We start from the raw sequence: 23048 nt of genomic DNA, 5'->3' as shown, positions 1-23048 counted from the left end.
TCCTGGAACTCACTCTGTAGACCAGGCTGGCCTCGAACTCAGAAATCCGCCTGCCTCTGCCTCCCAAGTGCTGGGATTAAAGGCATGCGCCACCACTGCCCGGCCAGCTGGAAGTCTTAGAAGAAGTCTTAGCCCAGGCTTGGTGGTGCATGCCTATAACCTACACTGAGAGGGGGTAGGGCCTGGAGGATCAGAAGCTCAAAGTCATTTTCAGCTCCTTGGGGAGATGCCAAGTTTGGTTAAATAAGATCATCTCAAAAAACAAATAAGCTTTAAAATGTTTATTAAGCAAGTAATTCTCTAAGTAACTGCACAGCTTTGTTGTTGTTGTTGGTTTTTTTTTTAATTAAAATCAAATAAAAACGCTTCATCACAGTTATTTCCAACTATTTTGTTTCCAACTTTATCACAAGAAAAGAGGTTTTTCCATAGAGGTTTCATGTATTAACTGTGTATGTGTGGGGTGGGGTGGGTGTCCTTCCCATGCTGAAGTTGAGAAGAGGGAGTGGCCTGGTGGGAAGTGGTAAGGTCACTGGGAATGCTGGCCTTTTGTAGACATACAGTAGTTCTTTCCAGAGCCTGTCTTAGAAGCTTTTATTTAAAGAATCACTGTTTCTGCCTCCCCTTTTCCCCAATGTTGCCATTATGATTTTTCCCTGTCACAGATCATCTACCACAATTCTAAGCATGATACAAGGAAGCCAAAGCATCCTCATCAGAGTGATTAAATGTTGATACCACACACGTACACATCCCAAACTGTAAGCTAAATAAGCCTCTTTACGTGGGTATTGTGTTGTAGCAATGGAAAAGGAGCTACTGCAGAGGGATCACTTTACACATAAGGAGAAATCAGCAACACATTAACAAACACTCCCCAAGTGAAGGGAAACTGACCTGCAAGTTATTCAGGGGTTCCATCTTCATGACTGGGCCCAAGGTGTTGAGAGGCAGAGAGACATCAATGCTCTGGTTTGGCATCAGTGGAGTATGTATGGCCAAGGGAGTGCTTGGGATGACACCGAAGCTAGAGAGAGAGGAGGAACACCCAGACACTCGTCAAGAGGCAGGAGTCACACACCTGTGAGTTTGTACAGCTTTTACCACAGTGAAGTAACTTAGACAACTAAATGGAAGGAACAGCAGGAAGCAGTATTGACCTGCTCCAACACCACCTATGTCAGAACTTCTAACCGCTTCCATTACATGGATTAGAAGAGGGAGAAGTTGTTTATAGGCAGCAACTATTGCTGATGCTAGGATTTTGAGAGATTCTTCTGTGTATTATACTGCTGGAGGGACAGATTCAATGAGTATCTCTCTCTCTCTCACTAATATACATACATACATATATATATATATATATATATATATATAATTTTTTTTTCTGTAAATAATCCTTTGGAAAAAGATTTAAGACTCTCCCTCTTGTCTGTGAGTCTATGACAGGAGAATGACAAGGAATGTTTACTTTATAAACAAAAGTATGAAAAGTTAATGTCGCTAGCTTCCTAATCTATGTGGTCAGTATAAAGGTACAGTTTATTGTTTTCATTCTTCCAGATGGATGAGTTTCCACTCCCACAGCGCAGTGAAGAAGGCACCTTTTCTTTGCCAGTCATTGTCTTGATAGGATAGCCATTCTGACTGCATGAGACAGACTCATACAATGAGTATTTACTTGTCCCCAGTGGATATGACTATTTTTGTCTCTTTTTCATCTTTGGAAAACTGTATGTTCAGTCAGTTTATTAGCCTATTAACCGAATAGTGTTTTTTTGTTGTTTGGTTTTGTTTTTGTTTTGTTAGACAAGGTTTCATATAAGCCAGAGACTGGCTTTGAATTTAGTGTGTAGTCAAGGATTATCTTGAACTCCTGATTCTCCTGCTTCCTCCCATGAATATAGGGACTACAAGCATGTGCTGTGATGCCTCTACTTGACTGCAAGATTGATTTTCTAAAACTATTATTGGCTGGGCATGGTGGTACATGCCTTTAATCCCAGTCATAGGGAGACAGAGGCAGGTAGATCTCTGAGTTTGAGGCCAGCCTGGTTTACAGAACGAATTCTAGGACAGCCAGGCTGGAAATCCTGCCCTGAAATCACCAAACAATAATAACAAAAACCATTTTGCCTTTCTCTCTCTTTTCCCGTTTTTGTGTGTGTCTCTGTGTCTGTCTATCTGTAGTGTTGGAAATCTAGCCCAAAGTTTGTGTATGCTAAGTGAATGCTTTTCCACTGAGCCCATAACTTTGTCCTGTTCTCCAGAGTCAAGGCTGACAGCTGAACAAACTTACAAGAGCCAAACTTACTCTACACTCAGGACTTGCCAGCTTGAGTGTTTACCCTGAGTTGACTGGAGCACATTCATTACAAGACACACAACCGTTCAACGTCAAACCCAGGATGTTGCTTCTTACCTATTCTTGTTAAACTGGATGGCAAAGTCTGTCATATGCTGCAGAGCTTTGTTGGTGAAGTTCATTTCCATATAGATGTGCCCTTGGCGGTGAGTAAATGTCCCCGAAATCTCCAAGCCTTTAGCCTTTACTGCAGGTAGCCAGACCTGATGAGACACAGCACAAAGCCCAGGAGAGATGATTTACCCTGGAACTCTTTCCCAGCATGCAAAGAGGAAGTCACATCTCTTCAGAAAATTATGGTGATTTTTGCACAACAAATACTAAGTCCATGTAAAAAGGTCTGAATAAAGTATTTTTTTTTAATTTTGAGATCATGCTCAACTATTTAAGAACCAATTTAAAATAAAAGTCTATGAGCAATTGGCTTCTTTTCTATCTTCTGTTCAACTTGGTCATTTTACTGTTTTAAGTACTGTTGCCAAATGCTTATACAAGAAAAAGACATTCCGATGAGTACCATGTTTCTGTTAGGCCTGAAAAAAAGACTTCCATGAAAGAAGTTGAATCTACTAATGCAAACTGCATGTCTACAATCTTTCAAGACATTTCTAACATTCCCAACATCCCATTAGTTGCAAGAACCACCATGTTACATTATATAATCTGAATGCTTTTTTAAAAATATATTATTGATTATGTATCCTTGTTCCCAGAATCTATGATATCCCTGATTCATGCTATTTAAATAATAATCAAATTTGTGAGCCATTATAAACCTAGCTAAAAAGTTTATGAATAGTGAATAATCATGATTTACTCAGTCACACTGAAATGAAAAAAAACAGAAACATAAGATATTGCTTTTTACTTATGAGAGTCAAAAAGCAAACTAAAAGAAACAAAAAACCCCAAATACCCAGTGATACCTGGAGTAAGTTAGAATATGGGAGACTTGGTATTCTTTATGGTTTGGGGGCAGCAACCTGACATCACTTTTTCAGAGGGCAGATTGGTAATGTCTGTTTTAAATGTGAAATAATGAAGCCAACTGCAAAGTTACCCTGTAAGATACCCTTAGAAAACCATCCCAGTCTGCCTGTAGAGGAATTGTAGGTGTGCAACAGTAGGTGGCAGAGAAGAGAGAAGCTATGTCTATGCTTAGTGTTCAGTACCCTAATATTTCTGAAAAAAGTGAGCCTGAGACAACCACCAATCTGATGCCAGGAAGATCCAGAAAGGGAGCTAGCCTGAGGTATCAGGTATGCCCAGATGGGCTCCCAGGACAGAGGATAGAAATAGGGGAGAGGGAGAGACAGAGAGAGAGACAGAGACTAGAAGAATCCCACCCTTGGATACCAGCATGGGGCATCTTACAACAAAGCTACAAATCTGTGCCTAAACACTATGGCTCAGTTCTCAGTCTACTTTTAGCTAAAAGTATCTGCCTTGGGAAATTCATCCAGAGAAAACTCTCTGCTTGCCTAGAGTGCTCTCAGTTAGGAAGTCCAGCCTCAGATCTCTAATCAGTTCTGCTGTCGTGAGCACCTCACTTGATGATGCTCTTTTGTTGCTCTCGCCATCGGGCGACCCCAGATGTGTCCACAAGGTGCTTGTGATCTGAGGACCTGATCTGATGACACTTTGCTGTCTATCTGCAGCTCTGATCTGTTCTTTCACTTCTGCCTGCTACATATTAAAACATTCACTCATAGGTCATAGGTGGCTGTCACAGGTCATTCTCTGTATAGAACAGTGGCACACCACTATAATGCTAGCACCTAGTAAGCTGATGCAAAGGACCTTGAGTTAGAGCTTGGGCTACAAAAGAAACGAGGTGTACTAAAACCTATGAAAGTCAAATTTGAGAGACTGTACTCTAGAATCCTTACCTAGTACCAATGAGGAGGGGGAATGAACAGAAGTTAAAACAAAACAGAAAAAAAACAACAACAACAACAAAAACCCTGCCACTTTCTCTACTGTACGTGTCCTTTCTGATGTACTATAAAATGATGAACCATTACTAGCTGTACTTTAATGCTGACAAATTGGATGTCTCTAAACACGAGGCCCAAACTCAAATATTTAATGTTTCCAATTTTAAGCCTAAATGTTTAAGGGGGATGTTAATGGTGTTTCCTATGGCTAAGATGGATGCTACCCTTTGTCTTCCTCATGGACCCTCTGTGTTAGTGGAAGTAACTCTTATTATAAGTTATCTAGGGTTTGTCCACTGAAAAAGTGTTGTTCAGCTACCTACTTACCGCCTTAGGAGCCACATATCCGCCAGGTGCCATGCCTATCCCAGTGGAAAGCTCAAACAGGTCATTCAGACCACTGCTGACCACGGCAGGAGTAGGTGAAGGAGCGAAGGTCGCAGGCACTGATGATGGGATGAAGGACTGTCCTACCTTTGGGGAAAAGCAGACAGAGATGAGAAAGAATACATTAGTTGTCCTTAAAATGTTACCTTGTTTTAACAGCACTGGTAAACCAGTTAGAAAACACTGCAGTTACAGGGTTTGCGAGAAACAAATCAGCATAACGTCTCTGTGGCTTTCTGCCACCACTGATAAATGTACTCGTGCTTTAGAGGCTTTGTCAAGGCACAGGTAGGATGCAAGAACACAGTGATCCAGGATTTTGTCTGGTTTGTTTCCAATTTTAGCTTCCATGATTCTGTGCAAAAGGCCTACAGGTACCCTAACAAAAGAGGAGTTTGTGTCTATAGAACGAGGGAGAAGCATCCAACTGAAATAGTTCCACTTCCACTTGGGTTTGGCTAAGTCTCACTTCCCATTTGGGCATTAGATTCTAGTAGGAAGTTCTAATGAGGGAGCTGATATTCACACTTCGTAGAAACTCATCTATGAGAAAAGTGTCTTTGTGCACCCAGCAAACTCTCTCAAGGTCTTTCTGGACACCAGGGCATAAAAGCATTCTGTAGTCAAGACTGGAGGTTCCATTTTCTTCAGCTCTTTAATGTCAGAAACACAAAGATCTCTACAGGCAGCACAGCATCATTCCCTAAAGATGTCCCTAGACCACATGTGGTATGTGACCCCAAGATTGCAAGGAACCCTGCACTCTCTACCCTCACACACTGCCACCAAGCTTGTGGCGTGCAGTGCTGGAGAGCAGCGGTGGCTCTGACAACTCGTGTGAAGGAAAGCATCAAACAGGGCAGAGCTTCCCATGGTGAAAAAAACAGATGGCACTTACTGCCGGACTTCCTCCAATGCCCCCGCCAAGGTCACTGCCAAGCTGAAAGAGAGAAAGGAGAGAGAGGAGAGAGAGGTAGAGTTCATTTAGCTAAGTACTAGATGCCCATATAGATTCTGTAAATTGTTCTACCAAGTCATTGGAAACGCATGCCATTTGACTTGTCTCCCAAAGCCTAAGTAAGGGCTTCTAAATTGCCAAGAAACATGTCCTGGGGAACTGAGCAGTGGTAGTGGAAGGGTGGGAGAGTTTTGCAAAAAGTAGGAAAACAGAGCTAGCATACCATAGCGACGTTTCGGATCCTGTTTGCCTACCCAATTCATTGGCACAAAGCCAAATAAGAGTCTGACAATCTTATTGTATTTGACTAAAAATCATTTAAGTGTTTGTATACTCTATGAAGCGCTATGCCCAGGCAGCAGCATTTTTCCTTTACAAAGAAATTTAAGGCAGGAGGAAAAAGCAAAGGAAGACTAAAAATGCTTTAGCCTACCAGACCTGCTGCCTTATTCAAGTGATGGGAACCAAACCAATATTGAGTGGCAACTTCTAGCTTCAAAAATTACCAGTTCAGTGGAGAATACTCCTGGGGGAAAACAGCTAGTACAGAGAGGTGGAATGCATGCTCCACACCTCCCACAGTTACTGCCTCTGAAGAGCGCTGTGGTAATTTATTTAGGGCTCAAGTCATTTAAAGGAGGCAAAGAAGAGCATGCGACTGTTAAGTTGTCAGGAAAGCAATTCCACAGGTTCTTACTAGGTCTTGTTTCTTTCCCCTTGGGGCCTGATAACAGACACAATTCACCCTGAAGGAAGTCTTGTTTTCCAAGACAAGACCAACGAAGAAAAACTGGAGCTGTTTGGCTTTAGGTGGTCATATCCCGCCCCCCCCCCCAACACACACACACATATTCACACACTCTAATGGTACTATTTACAAAGGCAGGATTTCTTGGTGGGGTGATGCCTGCAGTCAGCCCTGTATTTGTGTCCTCCCTAGCTTTCACCATATCTACAGCATCTGTGAATCACCAAATGGTTTGTTCTAAAAACATACTAAACATCTAAACGTTTTTCAATAATTTTGTCTAGTGGTAATAATTTAGATATCATGTTGGGATGGTAGTAAAAACAAGGTTATACTGTATCTTTATTATTTGGGAATAGTGACTTATGAACTAATAGTAATATATAAATATTGCAAAACCCTAAATTCAATCTATACTCAGAAATAGTGAGGCCTTATGCCAAAATTCTATTTCCTTTAAGTTAGAAAATTAATCCTAGCAGGTGCTTTAACCAAGCCAACATTTCTAGAATGCGGTTCTCAAAGGCCACTTAATCATGTCATTGGATGTAGCCAAATAGTTATCCAAATCAAAAGGTCACTGCAGCCAAGAGGTTGAGTAACTAAAAAGGTGGCAAAGTCAGTAGAAGAGATGCTGCACATCCCCTCTTCCTGGATAGAATGATACAGATCCGTAGCATGGCATTTTTGTACTCAGACAAACAACTATGTAACATTTCCTGCATGTGAGACACAAAAAGAAGCCAAGCAACAAAGGGACCACAGATTAATCAAGGCAGGCTTTACAAGCTCCCATGAGATAGAAAGAATAATGCAAACCCATATAGACAACAAAGCATAAAAGGAAACTCTGGAACAACCCCCCTCTACCCAGAGGATAATGAAGTGAAGATCCAAAGGCAGGGTAAATTCAAATTTAAAAAAAAAAAAAAAAAAAAAGTAAAAGGTGCAGGGTCCTTTCTCAACAGCATCCACAAGGGCTGGAAACAAGGTTAAAGCACGACCAGGAAGGAGTGCATCAGTTAGACTGAACCATGGGCAAATACTTATTTTGTTTTTAAAAGTTGAACAACAACAACAAAAAGCTTACAAAGACAAATTAATTTAACTTGCTAACATCTTTTCATTTTCCTCTTAACAAGATCTGGTGTTTTCTGAGACTAATATTCCAACTTTTAAATAGTACTAGTAACTACTTTAGTTATATGCCAGTAACGATGATTACTTTCTACCTAGGTACCAAGCGGAATCAACCATCTGTGTGTGCACATGAGCTTTAAAAGCTGCTACTGCCACTCTCATGCTCAGAGTCAACGATTTACTTTTCTGAGGTATCTTCTGGGCATTGTGCAATAGTTCTTCCACTTCACTTACTTCTAATGTACACAGCCAGAGTTGAAAAACCACAGTAGAGAATAATTTGGAACCAGAGAAGATTCTTATGTTAAAAATGACTTCAGAATTTGAGGAGAAACCCTTTCTAAGGAAGAAAGGAAAACCAAATACAATCCCCTTGGGGGGTGGGGTGTGTGTGTCTGCAAAACATCTCATTCATCCTAAGTTTGTGACTTCCTATTAGACTTACCTCTACATTCCTGAACAAGCCCCTCTTCTGGCCAGGTTTGAAACCCAAGCTTGAAAGACTTTTTTTTTTTTTTTTTTTTTTTTAATCAAATTGGTTGGCATATGCTTAGAAGAAAAACATTTAAAAAGTAACAGTTTTACTAAATATTCAATAAAAAGCACTAAGAAGAGGTAGCTATTGGTGATATTTAAATTAAAGGAAGTAACGCCTACTGTGGCTTGGATTGAAATGTCACTTTTAGGTTCCTATGTTTGAGTCCTTAGCTGGTGGTGTTGTCCTGCTTTCTGCTTCCTGATCTATCAAGATGGAGGGGCCTCTACCAAATACTCCAGCTGCCATGAACAAAACAGGGATTGTATATATCACAGTGATGCGAGAATTCACACGAAACTCAGTTGTAGTTCTTGTTTTGAGACAGGGTTTCAGGGTCCCAGGCTGGCCTGGAACTCACTATGTAGACCAGGTTGGCCTGGAATTATAGAGATCTGCCTGCCTCTGCCTCTGCCTCCCAAGTATTGGCAAGGTGTGCACCACCATGCCTAGATCATTTTAATTCTCTTCCCCCCCCCTTAGATTTTTATTCTCATTTCTTGAATATTATGAGACTATCAGCTGGAAAATGTCTAAACACAATCTTTCCCCATACTACTGATCAATTTTATTTGAAACCACAGAAGAAACAATCTTCGGGGTTGTAGAGATGGCTCAGTGGTTAAGAACACTGGGTTGTTCTTCCAGAGAACAAGGGCTCAATTCCCAGCACCCACATGGTGGCTCACAATTGTCTATAACTCCAGTCCTAGGGGATCTATCACCTCTTTTGGGTATGAATGTGAGGCATAGACATACATGCAGGCAAATGCCCATGCACATAAAATTAAGTAAATTAAAATATATGTTAAAAAAAGAAAAGAAAAACAATCCTGGTGCTCCTTTTTTTATATTACCAACAATTTAGAATCAAGAACATGTAATTCAGCTAGAACCCGACACACATGAGACCCAAAGGATATGAGACGCAGTTAGAAGAATAAAGGTTAACTTAACTGTGCTATGGCCCAAGTAAAGGAAAAGAATAAAGCCAATGTTTCCCAGGTAGCAAAACTAGACTGTAGCTTATTCAGGCTTTATTTTGAATCTTTCCTCTTGACTACAGAAGATTTCAAGGGAGATGATCCTCTTCTTTGACAATATGTAAATGTTGGTGAGAGGCAATGACGTTTAGCTCTCCACCACTCTGACAAATGTAATGCAGCAGATAACCAAGAAAAACACCTAGAAAAGTCATCAGTCTTCACGAGACATCTGCAGCTCGACTGCTGGTATGAGGTTTATCTAGTAGAGAGTATTCCGAGAGCCCATACTTATAAGGGTCCTATACTAACTAAATCAACCACATTAGGGCTTTTACAATTCAGGTTTCTGTCTGTTATCCAGTGAGCTATGGAAGGCAGGAGTGAAACACTCGTGTCCTCCTCTTAGGTGTCTAATCCGTCAGTGTCACATGTCACACCCTACCATCGCAGGACTGCCTTACTGAGCTTCATGTTTCCTCAGGAAGAAAAGAACTACAGGACAACTAAGTCAGAATACAAGAAGGAGGAAGGAGGGGGGTCAATTTTGGGGCATGTGGGGGGTAGCTTTTGTTTTGAGACAGGGCCTTGTTATATATCTTAGGATAGTCTTGAACTGAGAATCCTTTTGCCTTAGTCTCCTATATCCTGGGACTATAGGCATGAGCCAACAATGCATGACTATGCAGTATTTCAAATGCTGAAAACAGGGTTTTTCTAAAGGTATTTAGCTGATACTTCCAATGAGGAGTGTAATTCCCTATTCCAATCTAAATCACAGGATTCACTGTCATTAAATGGTACTTAGAATAGAACTTAACATTTGTCTACCATCAAAGAGTAGTCATTCCACCATAACTAAAGTAATGTTTAACCAGAGCACTGGGATTAACACTGGACTACACAGTGATTAGGTCATTGCAGAACTAATCTAGGAACTGGGCAGAAAGTAGTGAGTCCATGGTGACCGCTATAATTTATGAGCTGAAAAGATTTAGGCACATTACATGAACTCTGCAGCAGAACTAGGCAAAGCCAAAAGTCTGAGCCACAAGTAAGCTCCAGATAGTGAAGGGAAATGTCAGCTCAGCATGAATGGCCTCATACTATAAAAGACTGACACACAGAGAGAACTGAAGAGAGAAATTCTATTAAAGAAGAAATCTACTCAACTCTAAGGGAAAAGAAAAGCTAACAAAAGAATATTTTTCTCTCTGCCTCTGCTACTCTCTTAACTCCCCTCCCCATGCCCTAAATAAACTCTATTCTATACTAGAAAAGAAAGAATATTAACAGAGATGGCCACTGACTTAAAGGAAAAAATTCTACATAGTACTAGTGACTGGTCTAGGCTGGGCCCCTTTTGTCCAAAGTACAAATACCTGCTTCTAAAACTGGAGCTGTCCAGGTACCTGAAGGTATTTTCTTAATCATAGGAACAGACCGTAAGCTCAACATTTCTACACTTGTCTAGACCCTTATCTCGTCTATGTAATGCTTTCTAGAAATCATCAAAGGGAAGTGACTCTAAGGAACGCACCAACCCGCACAGTTTGCCAATAGCTCTGTTCCTCACAACAATCCTCATCACAAAGTGAAAATATGGTTTCCAGCTGCTGGGTAGAGAATATGCATGTTCAAAGCTATGCAAAGAAGTATCATTAAACACAACCAGTAAATACACAAGGAGATTCTGTATCCATAATAAGCCAAGACACAAACTGATAGCTGAGAACACATTGACTCATCACAGCCTCCTTGGAAGAGAAAGCAGGAAGCTTTACTGCATCCTGATGAGGAGTTCACAAGTTCCCTCAAAGCCTGCTATAGAAGGACCCACAAGTCAGAGACAGAAGCCGTACATGGGATATGGTAAGTTCACACGAGAAACTGCATTCTGCCCCATTGCTCTTCACAGCAGCACTGCCTCTCTACATGGAATTCACCACTTTTCCCTCCACTAGAGGAGAAGCCTGTAAGAACTGGCTTGCTCACAACTTTATTCTTAGTACTTGGAATAAAGCCTGATATATGGTAGCCATTCAATATGTATTTATTAAACGAACCAGTGTTCTAGTGACCATGGAAGTACATCTACTGGCAATAGTTTTTAGGAGTCAATTTTGCAATGAATCATTTTAGTGGAGAAAATAATCACCAAAATGATGGAAGCCAACGAACTATCGACTAACTGGCCTAGAGCCATTGCCAACATTAATACTATCAGCACATATGAAAGAGCCAAGTAAAATGAACTCTCCAGGCCAAACACTTTGCTAGAAAGGTACTACCTGCATGCTTTGGTTTGTGTTTGTTTTGAGACAGAATGTTGATATGTGGATGCAGATGGCCATTTACTTTCTATCATAGCCTGCGCTAGTCTCAAACCAAAGGCCCTCCTACTTCAGCCTCATCGAGCTTACACACCCAGCACCTGTATGATTTTGGTATAGAAGAGTGCCTGCATGTCATTTAGCTGCTTGGAAGGCACCTATACTTTACTGTGAACCAATGCCAAGCAGATGAAAAGGTGGGATTTTGTCAGTCCACCTAAAAGAGTGTAACCTTAGCCATTTTTTTTTTTTTTTTTGGTTTTTCAGGACAAGGTTTCTCTGTATAGCCCTGGCTGTCCTGGAACTCACTCTGTAGTCCAGGCTGGCCTTGAACTCAGAAATCCACCTGCCTCTGCTGGGATTAAAGGCGTGCGCCACCAAGCCTAGCGCCATTTTTTATTTTCACAAATGAATACAGTTTTCCCATTCTCCAATGCTTATGCACCTCCTAATAACACATTAACCTAGACACATATGTCCACAGAACACAAGAGGTGCAGCATAGAGATATCCCAGAGAAGTCAGATCTCTCAGTCACACAATCTACATTGTGCTCTAGCATGTCAGTTTGTTCTGGATTTTCATTAATCACCATTAAGCAAGACTGACACTGTAAGATGAGAAATCAGCCATGTCACTCATGTCCTCTGTAGTCCAAAGGACATCAACCAAAGTAAGACTGGACTCTACTCTGGAACACAAATTTTGAATCATGTAATTGAATATATGATCATGTAAGTTTTAGAAACAGTAAAAGTTCTCTGAACACTTGATGACCAACAATTAAATCAAAACCAAACATGTAATGAATCTATGTTCTGAAAAAGCAGCCCCTGAGCTTCACAGCGCTCCTTCAGGTACCTGGCCTGCTTCCTGCTCCTGCCCAGCCAGGAAGGCTCCTGAGGTCGGTCACTTGGCTCAGACTGAGTATGACTGTTTGCTATGAACTCCACAAAGTTTCCTGCTCCTATCGAAACATCACAGCTTAATTATGCAAAATAAAAACTTGAACATTTTCCCACCTGGTTCTTTACTACAAAAATATCAAATTAATGTGTTAGAATGTCTACTTTTTAAAAATTGCTGTGGTGAGTTGCTGTGCTGAGTTTTATTTAAAAAAAAACAAACCACTAAATGAATTTGGCTTGGAATTAAGATAGAATTTCCAACATGGAGTAGCCCTCCCCACAAAACACACTTCTGCCATTTTTGTACTATGTATTTATGAGAAAACAACATTCTGAGCATTAACAGCTATAAAATGTAAGTAATTATCAATTCTGAAAAACAGTAAAGCTGAAGTATCAAGTATTCTACCAAGAGTATCATTTTATGCAAGAATAAACAATATCCATCTCATTATCATGCGAATTTTCTTTGATCATTAAGAAACTGAAATCTGAGCTAGAGAGGTGCAAGCAGTTAAGAATATTTGTTGTACTTTAAGAGGATTCAGGTTTGGATCCCCGCATTTGTATGTATGCTTATAACCATCTATATCTTAGGGGATCCAGAGCCCTCTTCTGGCCTCTGCAGGTATGTACAACAGTGCACTTACATTCATGCAGGCAAACCATACATGTAACACATAAAAATAAATAAATCATTTTATTTATTTATTTGGGGGTGGTGGTGTTCGAGACAGGGTTTCTCTGTATAGTCTGACTTGCTGTCAGGAAATGGTTGATTTTTATACTTATTTTACATGAATATATATTGAGGGTTGCATAAAAATTTATTGGGTGGAAGGGGATCCTGAGAGGAAAACACTTGAACTCTATTCTAGAAAATGGTCATTACAAACAAACAGAGGAATCACAAGATGGTGATAAACTGTGAGGATTAAAAACTGTACAAGTCCTAGCACAAGGATCAACAATAAAAAATTGGTAAATTTTTTCTAAATTGCCTGCTATAGTTTGGGTAAGTGTTTCCAAACAGTCCGAGTGTTAAAGGTCTGGTCCAGACAAAGGTTGTGGTAGCATGGGAAGCAGCAGAAGCTCAAGGGGAATCATCCTGGCCACTACGAAAGGGTGCCCGTGACTCTCCTCACACTTTACTTCCTAGGCACGAAGAGAGTGGACTTGGTCCACCATGAACTCTTGCTACATACTGTGCCACCTCACCCTAAGTGTTGTCTATGCAGTCCCAATCTGGCTCCAGAGTCCTACAGGATTCCTGGAGAGGGGCTTGTTTTCAGTCTACACTGGAATCTTGAAGAAGTAGGATTCAATACCAACAGAATGGATGAACGTGCCAGCAAGTGTGAGGGCAAGCAGACGAAAAGCGGAATTTCTTTGCTTTCCCTCCATCTTCTTTGTTTCTTTATCTGGGCTACCACCAGATAGTGTGGGCCAGAGGTGGGGTGGGTCTTCCTGCCTCAAATAATCAGATTAAGAACCACCTACGGCAGCTTGGATTTTAGTGAATTCCAGATTAGTCAAGTTAACGATCAAGATTAGTCACCCAAAGACTCCAAAGCAATTGAACTAAGTATTCATGCTCTAAGGCCACCCAAACTAGGAGCCAAGATAACCCTTTCTCTTCACAGGTTGAGTATCTTGGGGTTTGCTTACAGTGATAAAGGTGACTAGCAAAATGAGGCCAGCCCTTAATTAAACCTCTGCATTGACAAAGGTCTTCACACTGAAAAAATGTAATGGGAAAAATGAGACAAAAACTTAACAGATTTCTCTACATAATAATAAACTTAAAATTCAGCTCTTAAGTCACTGCAAAAGAGAAATGACAAAACTGGAATTCATGCGGAATTTCCTGTGGGCTAAGCACTCAAAACATGAATAAAGTAGCACATGACAAACAAACTACAAGGTAAAGATCTGCAGGGAACAGCGTGGGAGGCTTTGAAAAGCACACACTAGGACTTACAAAAATGCAGCTTCTCCTAGATGCTGCTCTGACTCCAACTGGGAACAGAATATTTCTTTAGTATATAGTCCTTCCTCTGCATAAAGGACACTTGGAATAATATTTTCTTTATCATTTTTGGTATTCAACAGCACCATTTAAACAGAACACACAGCATCTTAGAGGGAACAAAACACCAATTTAGCCAAGGCTTCTGTTAACAGATTAAAAGTCAAGGCAACAAATAACTGATATTAAATGGTTACTCCCACAGTCAACCTCTTGAATACACACTATAACACACAGGCCAGAGTTACACACATGGCCCTCAGGTCATCTCCTATATTACATGAAACCAGAAGGATATGCACTGTGAGAAAAATCACACCTAGTCCAGAACAGGCAGTTTTATAAACTGATTATGAATGCCATTAACATGGATTCTAATTCAAAGAAATGAGATGTCCAGGTAACTCCTATGTAAGCCTACTCTGGACTGAATGCCCCAGGCTTTGCCTGTTGAACAGATGAACCGCTTAGTTACATTTCACTTGAATTCTCCACAAGCTGACAGTTGAGTTTACAGTAACAGAAGCAAGACCTTATCTGTAGAGTACAAGCAAAAGGAGAAGATTGCTGAAGGGCAACAAAAATAGAAGCGGCAGTAAGACTACAGGAACAGCTAGGGAGTCGTTTAGATTCAAGTTTTGCACTAAAAAGGCATTCCGTGTCTAAACTGTCCCCTTAAAAGAAACCAGACCAAGCTTCAGGAGCATGTGCGGGTGCTTCTCCGTATCACAGCAACAGATTCTCAATCACTCTCATCAATGGAAAAGGGGCTTTATTCAGGTGTGATTAGTAAATTAATTAGTCTTTCCTAATGTGGCAGCTCTCGGAAAAGGTCACTGAATTGCAAAATTTCGAAAGTATGGAGATGAAAGAAGGTAAAAAAAGGGCAAACTGGAGGACCAGAAGGATCTAAAAAAAGAAGCCTGAAAATACCTAGCAGAGGATATAAACTTTCCAAAAAAACCCGAGCCAATAAAGCTGGGCATGCGGGTGCACAGCTTCCAGCCCAGCCTGCTGGGGGCTGAGGACAAACAGGATACAGTGAGATCTTGACTAAAAGGATAAGCAACCCCAAATAAACAATATGAAAACTCAGTTGTTTCAGTCTCCAGTATCTGTGTATTTGAGCAAAGTTAACTTCTAGCCAAGATAGATTGAATCTCTTAAAATCACAATGGAAGCCAGGTGGTGGCGCTCCCTTTTGATCCCAGCTAGCACTTGGGAGGCAAAGAAAGGTACATCTCTCATGAGTTTGAGGCCAGCCTGGTCTACAGAGTGAGTTCCAGGACAGTTGTGTAAAGAGAAACCCTGTCTAAAAAAAGCCAACCAACAGACCAATCAAACAACTAAACCACTCAAAAAAACAAAAACAAACAATAAAAAACCCAAAAAAATCACAATGAAAAGAAAAAAACAAAGGTGAACTCAGAGATGTCTAGTTGTAAAACCCTGATTTGATATTTACTTTATCAGTGTGCATTAGTGTGCGGAGATCAAGGGACAACCTTGAGGAGTTGTTCTCTCCGTCTTTCACCTTGGACTCTAGGGACTGAACTCAGGTCTTCACTTGCCCAAGATGTCTGTCCCTGTAACATGTGTCAAATTGACTTGTCAGAAAACTTTTTTTTTTGGAAGAAGTCACTGCTTGGCATATGAGATCAGCTACCTAATTCCATTTTGGAATTTTATTTGGCTCAATGTTCTCAATCCTAAAATAGCTTGGACAACTTAAAAACAAAACAAAGCAAACAAACATAAAAACAGAGTATTTGGGGGCCAGGCTTGGTGGTGCACGCCTTTAATCCCAGAGAGGCAGGCGGATGTCTGAGTTCAAAGCCAGCTGGTTCTATACAGTGCGGGTCTATACAGTGAGTTCCCAAGCCAGCCAGGGAGACCCTGTCTCAAAAAAGATCCTACTTTGCAGACATTTTGTTTACTTGCTCTTCTTACTATATATAAATAGTACTGCTAGTAATTTTAGATGGCAGCTAGAATGAGAAACATAAAAAGGTAAAGATCTGGCAGGCTAATAAAGCTCATTAGCAGGACAGCACTGACCTCCACAGGTTGAGGTTTAATTAAAACCCAACATTAATGCTGGGCTCTGTGATATATGCCTGCAATCTTCAGCACTAGGGAGGCTGAGGCAGTAGAGTTGTCAATCTGAGACTACCTTAGGCTACATAAGAAGAACTTGCCCAAAACAAAACAAAACAAAACCCAAAAAACAACAAAAGCACTGCCTCAAAAACAAGTTGGAAGGCAAAGGACCAACACCTAAAGTCATCCCGTACCATCCACACGCATGCAAATTCTAACATCCACACGTGTGTGTGGACACCAACCTCCACACAAAGACTAAGAAACACAACCAAAACAAAACAAACATGAAAACCCCAAATGCCACAGAGCCTAACTACATCCGGATCTCTCCTGTACAAGATGTTTATATACATTATTATATAGGCTTGTGAAATGGTTCTATAAAGCAAGGATTCATTTAAGAAATGGCATTATTTATGTACATTAATTAATTTTCCTCTTTAGATAACCTGAAAAGCAATTTTAAAAGTAGCCCAGTCCACTGATGTCTGGAAACTCATTTTCCACACAGTCAGATTTAGGCTTCTCTTGTGATATTCTCATAAATGGAATTTAGGGTCTCTGAGTGAATATATTAAACTACATACAGATCCAGAGTAAAAGTAAAAGCTGCCAGCACCCACATGGTGGCTCACAACTAGCTGTAGCTCCAGTCCTAGAAGATATGATGCCCTCTTTTGGTCTCCAAGCATGCATGTGGTACATACACATAAAATGAAGACAAAGCACCCATAAACATTCAATTAATTAACTAAAAAAGAAAAGTATGATGCACACCTTTTCTTTTCTTTTTCTTTTTCTTTTTTGAAACAAGGGTCTTATGTTGTAGCCCTAACTGGCCTGGAATTTCCTATGAAGACCAGACTGGCCTCAAACTACAGAAATCCCCCTGCCTCTGACTCCCAAATGCTAGGATTAAAGGCCACTATTCCTATTCTGAAGCAGGTTCTTAGAGCCTTTACAGTCACTAATTAGGCTATGCTGGCCAGTCAGCAAGCCCCAGGGATCTACCTGTCTATGCCTGTGAGTACTGGGCTTACAAACATGTACCACCATTACCTGTTTTTTAGTTCTTTGGTTGTTTTTGTTTTCTTTTTCTTTTTCCCCCAGGGAGATGGGAGTTTTTCTTTGTAGCCCTGGCTCTCCTGGAACTCACTGTAAAGCAAGCTGTCCAGAAACTCAGAGATCTGCCTGCCTCTGCCTTCCAAGTGCCGGGATTATAGTTGTGCACCACCACTGCTCAGCCACTACCTGTTTTGTTTTGTTTTTTATTTAATGTGGGTGTTGGGAACCAAACTCAGGTTCTCATGCTTCAAGACTTAGCCATCTCCCCAGCTCCTCCAGCAGCCTTTTTATATGAAGCAGTATTTATAGAGTTTCATCTTTACATATTAATATCTATCTACCTGTTTATATTGTGGCCCTGGAAATATCAAAACCAGGGCCCCCTTTCCACCTCCATTTGTAAACGTGTTTACCCTCTTAGGTTCAATGAGACCAGGGAAAGCAGAAAGGAAGTTAAAGCATAAACCTCAGGATGTAGTGCTCAACCTGTAGTTGATATGGCAATACAACAAGAGCTGCTTCCATTTCTTGGGCAGCTCCATGATATTGTTTGTCTACCTTTAGTCTGAAGAGGCTATATATATATATAGAACAATGTAGAATGACATCACCAAGATACTATTCTCCTTCTACAACCAGTCAATCCCAAATCCTATATTCAAAAGAAACACAATAGGGGTGTTCAACTTGTGCCAACAAGCTGGAGTCCCCTGCATGGCCTGTGACTAGATTCTGGATACACTGAACAACTCACAGAGGTCTGACTCCACCTTAGTGGATTCTCTGCCAAAGCTTAAATGCACCTGTACTGACATGGATAACCCACAGACACAATGATCCTTATAAAGTTTATGAGAAAACCTGTAATATACAGATGAGAACAGGAGCATGGTTTCTATCATCTCTAAAATTATATTTCCTACCTAAGGTGTGTGCCTTCCAATGTTGCTGGGAAATATGTCAACTTGTCAGGCATCTGGACGGTCATCAGAGTATAGGACACCTACACTGTAGTTCCAAGGTTAAGTAAAATCTACAGGGAGCCGTGCGACCTATCGTTTTCCTAGTCTTTCCCCCAAACACTGACGGTTGCATTTGTTAGTTCTCCATCTTGTACAACAATGAAACTGGTGGCACATGTCCACAGACATTCTGAACTTTGGAGCCTTTTATTATTAGAATCCTGGAAGCTAATTAAATTGGAAGTATGACAAAGGTAGAAGTGAGGGGAAGGGGAAAAAGTCGAGCAGTTCTTTCCAATTGTGACAAAGGTACATTTTAGACAAAATGCTCAAATAACTGCCTCATGTGTAAAAGGCACAAACCAATAAATATTTAAAAGATAAAGGGTATTTTTTAGGGTATGTGAACACTGAAGCAGAGTCTCATTTAGCTCAGGTCTGCCTCGAACTCACTTTGTAGCTGAGGTTGACCTTGAACTCCTGGTCCTCCTGCCTGTCCTCCCAAGTGATGGGATTATAGGTATGTGCTACCACACCCAACAAGGCAGAGGCTTAAAAGCCTAAAAGAGGATGACCATTATGAAGCCACTTTAATGATATTCAGGACCAAAGGAAAACTTGTAAGAAGCTTAGAAAAATAATGAACTCTGGTAAGGACATTAATAATTAAGACTGTCAAATAACATGTTGGCTAAATACCAGAAGTTCTATTATAAGCAGGCCAACATGATAAACCTATGCATGTGCAGACATACTGCATCGTATTAAACAGAATAGTAATGAACTCTCTAAAGATAGATAATTCTGTCCTTTACAAAGGACATTAATGCTCATCAAGGAAAGCCAAATCAAGTTCTCTAGTCTACCAAGAAGTAAAAATAACCCAGAGAAACAAAGATGCTTACCAGGCTATCCAGTCCTCCTCCTAAAAGATCCACTGCTCCCATCTGCATGGAGGACACTTGCGGGACATTCACTGGGGGACCCAGGTCAAGATTCAAAAGATCCCCCAGAAGGTCACCTTGAGAGGGAATGACCTGAGGCTGTTCCAGGTTGGTTGTAGTGGTGGTGCCAACAGGGCTATCACCTGCATCAGTGCTGCAAGCAACCACACAGAGAAGGCATGAGAAAACCCATCTTTATCCATAATGCAACAAAGCAGCGCGTGACTGCCGGGGGCATGGTCATAAAACACTGAAAAGCTAATCAAGGGGTTAAACAGGGCCAAGGTAGCTCCACTGGTAACACCAAGATTAATCCCCAGAATCTACACATGGCAGGAGAGAAGTCTCGCTCACAAGCTGTCTTCTGTGAGACATGTGTACACACATGTAGCAAACAAATATAAGTTAAAACAAAAAACCTAAGGAACCTTTGACCAGACTTGAACATGGGGTAGTAAGGAACATAGGATTAAGCAAGCATTAAGAAAAAGATGAGTGGCCAGGCATGGTGGCTCACACCTTTAATCCCAGCACTTGGGAGGCAAAGGCAGGCGGATTTCTGAGTTCGAGGCCAGCCTGGTCTACAAAGTGAGTTCCAGGACAGCCAGGGCTACACAGAGAAACCCTGTCTCGAAAAAAACAAAAAACAAAAAAGAAAAAGAAAAAGATGAGTGAGGCTGCCAATGGGGAAGCGGAAGGGTAAAGAGAAATAGAAAGAGAAATAGAAGACACTTAGGTTTTGGTCTGTTTTGGTTTTGTTGCTAAAAACTCATTCTACAACCACAGCTTCAAGATGTTTAATTCTCTTTTGCGTTATCTTTCTTATGTAGAAAAATAACTACAGAAGCCCAGCAGTCAAACTGGCAGTCCGAGCTACACAAAAAAACTTGGACAGAAATGTATACACATAGCTTAGGGTAAATGGCCAGCGGAAGTTGTGTTGGTAAGAGCAGGGGATCTAGAATCAGACATCTAAGATCAAGTGTAGGCTTCATATAGTGTTAACTACGGTGACAACTTACGACCAAGTTTCTTAGTCAAGCGAATGTAAACAATACCACCCAAGCCAGGCTTTCAAAGTGAGGCTCCAACAAAAGCATAACGTTAAGTGGTAGAGTCTTGTGGTGTTATTAGCAGTGACTATGGTTGGTCCCTAAGGTCCCTAAGTATGAAGTGCAGAGTATGAAGAGAAGCACTGTTAAAGTTCAGACAGACCTTTTGAATTAACCAAGGCTAGTAGTCAGATTAAGATGGAACAGGTGTTATGACTTGACTCTGGAATGTCCCCTACAGGTTTACAGTTTGAATAAGCAGTCCCTCGCCTGTCACACTGTTCTGACAGTTGTGGAGTATTCAGGGAATATAGGGCCTGGCAGGCAGAAGAAGATCACTAGAGGCAAGCTTTGGAAAGTTATATCTGCTTCCTGTTTCTTCTAGGAGAGCAAGCTGCTGGCTCAAACTCCTGCTGCCCTGATTAGGGATGTTCCTGTCTCCATAACTTCTCTGCTATGACAGAGAAAACCCTGGAGACCATGGGCATATTTCTGTGACCTATTTTGCCACCGTAATAAGATAAATGTGCCAGTTACTTGCCTCACTGCTATAACAAAATTCCTAATAAAAGTCATTAAAAATGTTTCTTTGGCTTACAGCTGGAAGACTGGCTCATCATGGCAGGGAAGATGTGGGGTGGCAAGAGCAGGAGACAACTGGTAACACTCTGCCCAATCAGGAAGCACAGAGCAATGAACAAGTGTGCTCAGCTCTACTTTCTCCTCTGTATTCAGTTGGGGACCACAGCCTATGTCATAGTACAGCCCACATTTTGGGTGGGCCTTTCCAAGTAAATTACCCAATCCAGACAATCTCCATGGACATGCCCCGAGGCTTGTTTCCACAGTTGTTGGAAGTAGACCATTAGGAGAGAGCTGCTGAAAGTTACATTTGCCTCTGGTACTAACCTGCTCTCCTCTGCTTCATCTGCCACCACATGACCAAGCAGCTGCCTCTCACTCCTACTGCATGAATAGAGCACTCCTGGTGCCAGGTCTTTTCCATTAAAATGGACTGAAATCCCTCTGAAACCTAAGGCCAAATAACATACTACATAGGGATGAAAGGACAGTTCCTAAATGATGAGGTCCCTTCTATTCGCTTTTCCCTGAAGGTGTTTGTCAGAAGTTATCACATGAAAACTAACTGAAACAACATGGGATTACAGAGATTAAAGAGAATCTATGAAAGATGCCTCAGGAGAAGTCTCAGTAAAGTCATGTCAAGAAGGGACAAATAAGAGCAGAAGGAGATGAAGTAAGAAATACATGAACACATAGGCTAATCTTTACATGTGAAATTCCACCAACTTACAACATGAGCCATCAAAGAACTATGACAGAATATGTGCATTTATTAGTATCTCAAAATAGAAGGTAAAAATGCATAGTTTTCCTCACTACAATGAAAGACTATTCTAAGAGGGTACATACGGTCAGAGGACAAGATATATATAGTCCTGTAGATTCAAGAGAAATATGGAAGAACAAATCATGAGTATACACCCAAGAAATTCAATATCCAGTTTTTCCCAAGTAGTCAGTGAAGTCATGTAAAGTAACTGCACAAATATCATCAAAGAAACTCTCAAGGGTTGTCTTGTCTTAAGTCAGACAGCTCTTCACATCACCTCCGTAAAGCAGTGGCAAATGCTGAGCACAATAAGCACTTAGACAGCACTTCACTCTTTGCCAAGTGCTTCTGAAAGGCCCAGTAATGCCACCTTTGAACCGCTGCAAGAGGCAGGCTCAAGCTTTCAAGGGTTGCCTTATTTTATGTCACAAATACAGTACTTACTAACTTTTCCAGAAGATTTAGGGAAGGACCATACAGACATGTCATTTTCAGCAATTCATCACACACATACATCTTATAGTTTTGGATGGGTTGGGGTGCTGGGGTTTCAATGTAGGGGCCTTTACAGGTACTAGGCAAGCACTCTACAACTGAAGTATATTCCTAAACCATCATCCCCATTTATACAAAAGGGTATTTCTCTTTTATCAGTCTTTGAAGACAAAAATAAGTATGAATGGATAAGGGGCTTTGATAAGGACCTATGTATAAAGCCAGAGCCTATAGTCCAGGCCTGCCTGCAGTCCTAGCTTCATGAAGAGCCTTCTAGGCTGCACAATGAGTTCTGGCCAGCCTCAAGCACATAAGACCCTGTCTTAGAAAAACAAAACCAAAAAGAATTTATTAGTGTTCCTCTTTCCTGATAATAAAACTGAGGGAGGTAGAAAGTTGCATGTTTCCTGTGCTCTACTCCAAATACACTTTCCTTACTGATCTCACTAGCCTAATTTGGTGACAACAACACAAACTAGGCATACATAATGGAAAGCTATATCTATGTGCATTTCACTTGTCTGTATTTAAGTGTATGATGCATGTGTTCCATATCCAAGGAGACCAGATGCTGATCATCTGGAGCTGGAGTTACAGGTAGTTCTAAGTCACTCAGTGTAGCATAGGGAACTGAACTCTGGTCCTGCGGAAGAGCACCAACAATGCTGAACCACTGAGTGTCTCTCCAGCTCACGTTGCCTTGCTTTTTGAGACAGCATCTCTCTCGTTTTGTTTTGTTTTTTTTTTTTT

At 41.0% G+C, this 23048-nt stretch overlaps 1 protein-coding gene and 1 pseudogene across 5 annotated transcripts in view; one reads left to right on the top strand and one right to left on the bottom strand.

Moving 5' to 3' along the window:
• The window catches only part of Ap2b1 (adaptor related protein complex 2 subunit beta 1), a 107495-nt gene that overhangs the window by 35524 nt on the left and 48923 nt on the right, over positions 1–23048 (bottom strand). For 4 of the 5 annotated variants that reach the window (XM_021178158.2, XM_021178160.2, XM_021178157.2 and 1 more), the window contains exons 14-18: positions 19359–19551; positions 5588–5629; positions 4630–4776; positions 2423–2568; positions 898–1027 (exon numbers count right to left, since the gene is read on the bottom strand). In XM_021178158.2, the coding sequence (XP_021033817.1) occupies positions 898–1027; positions 2423–2568; positions 4630–4776; positions 5588–5629; positions 19359–19551 (658 nt within the window). The remainder of the gene's footprint in view (positions 1–897; positions 1028–2422; positions 2569–4629; positions 4777–5587; positions 5630–19358; positions 19552–23048) is intronic. The other variant, XM_021178162.2, reaches the window with a different exon arrangement.
• On the top strand, positions 3457–3546 carry LOC115032708 (annotated as a pseudogene).

This window comes from Mus caroli, chromosome 11 (genome assembly GCF_900094665.2).
Source record: "Mus caroli chromosome 11, CAROLI_EIJ_v1.1, whole genome shotgun sequence".
NCBI classification, from domain to species: Eukaryota; Metazoa; Chordata; class Mammalia; order Rodentia; family Muridae; genus Mus; species Mus caroli.
The sequence above is the reverse complement of the archived record's forward strand: the minus strand, read 5'-3'. Positions and strand labels throughout refer to the sequence as shown.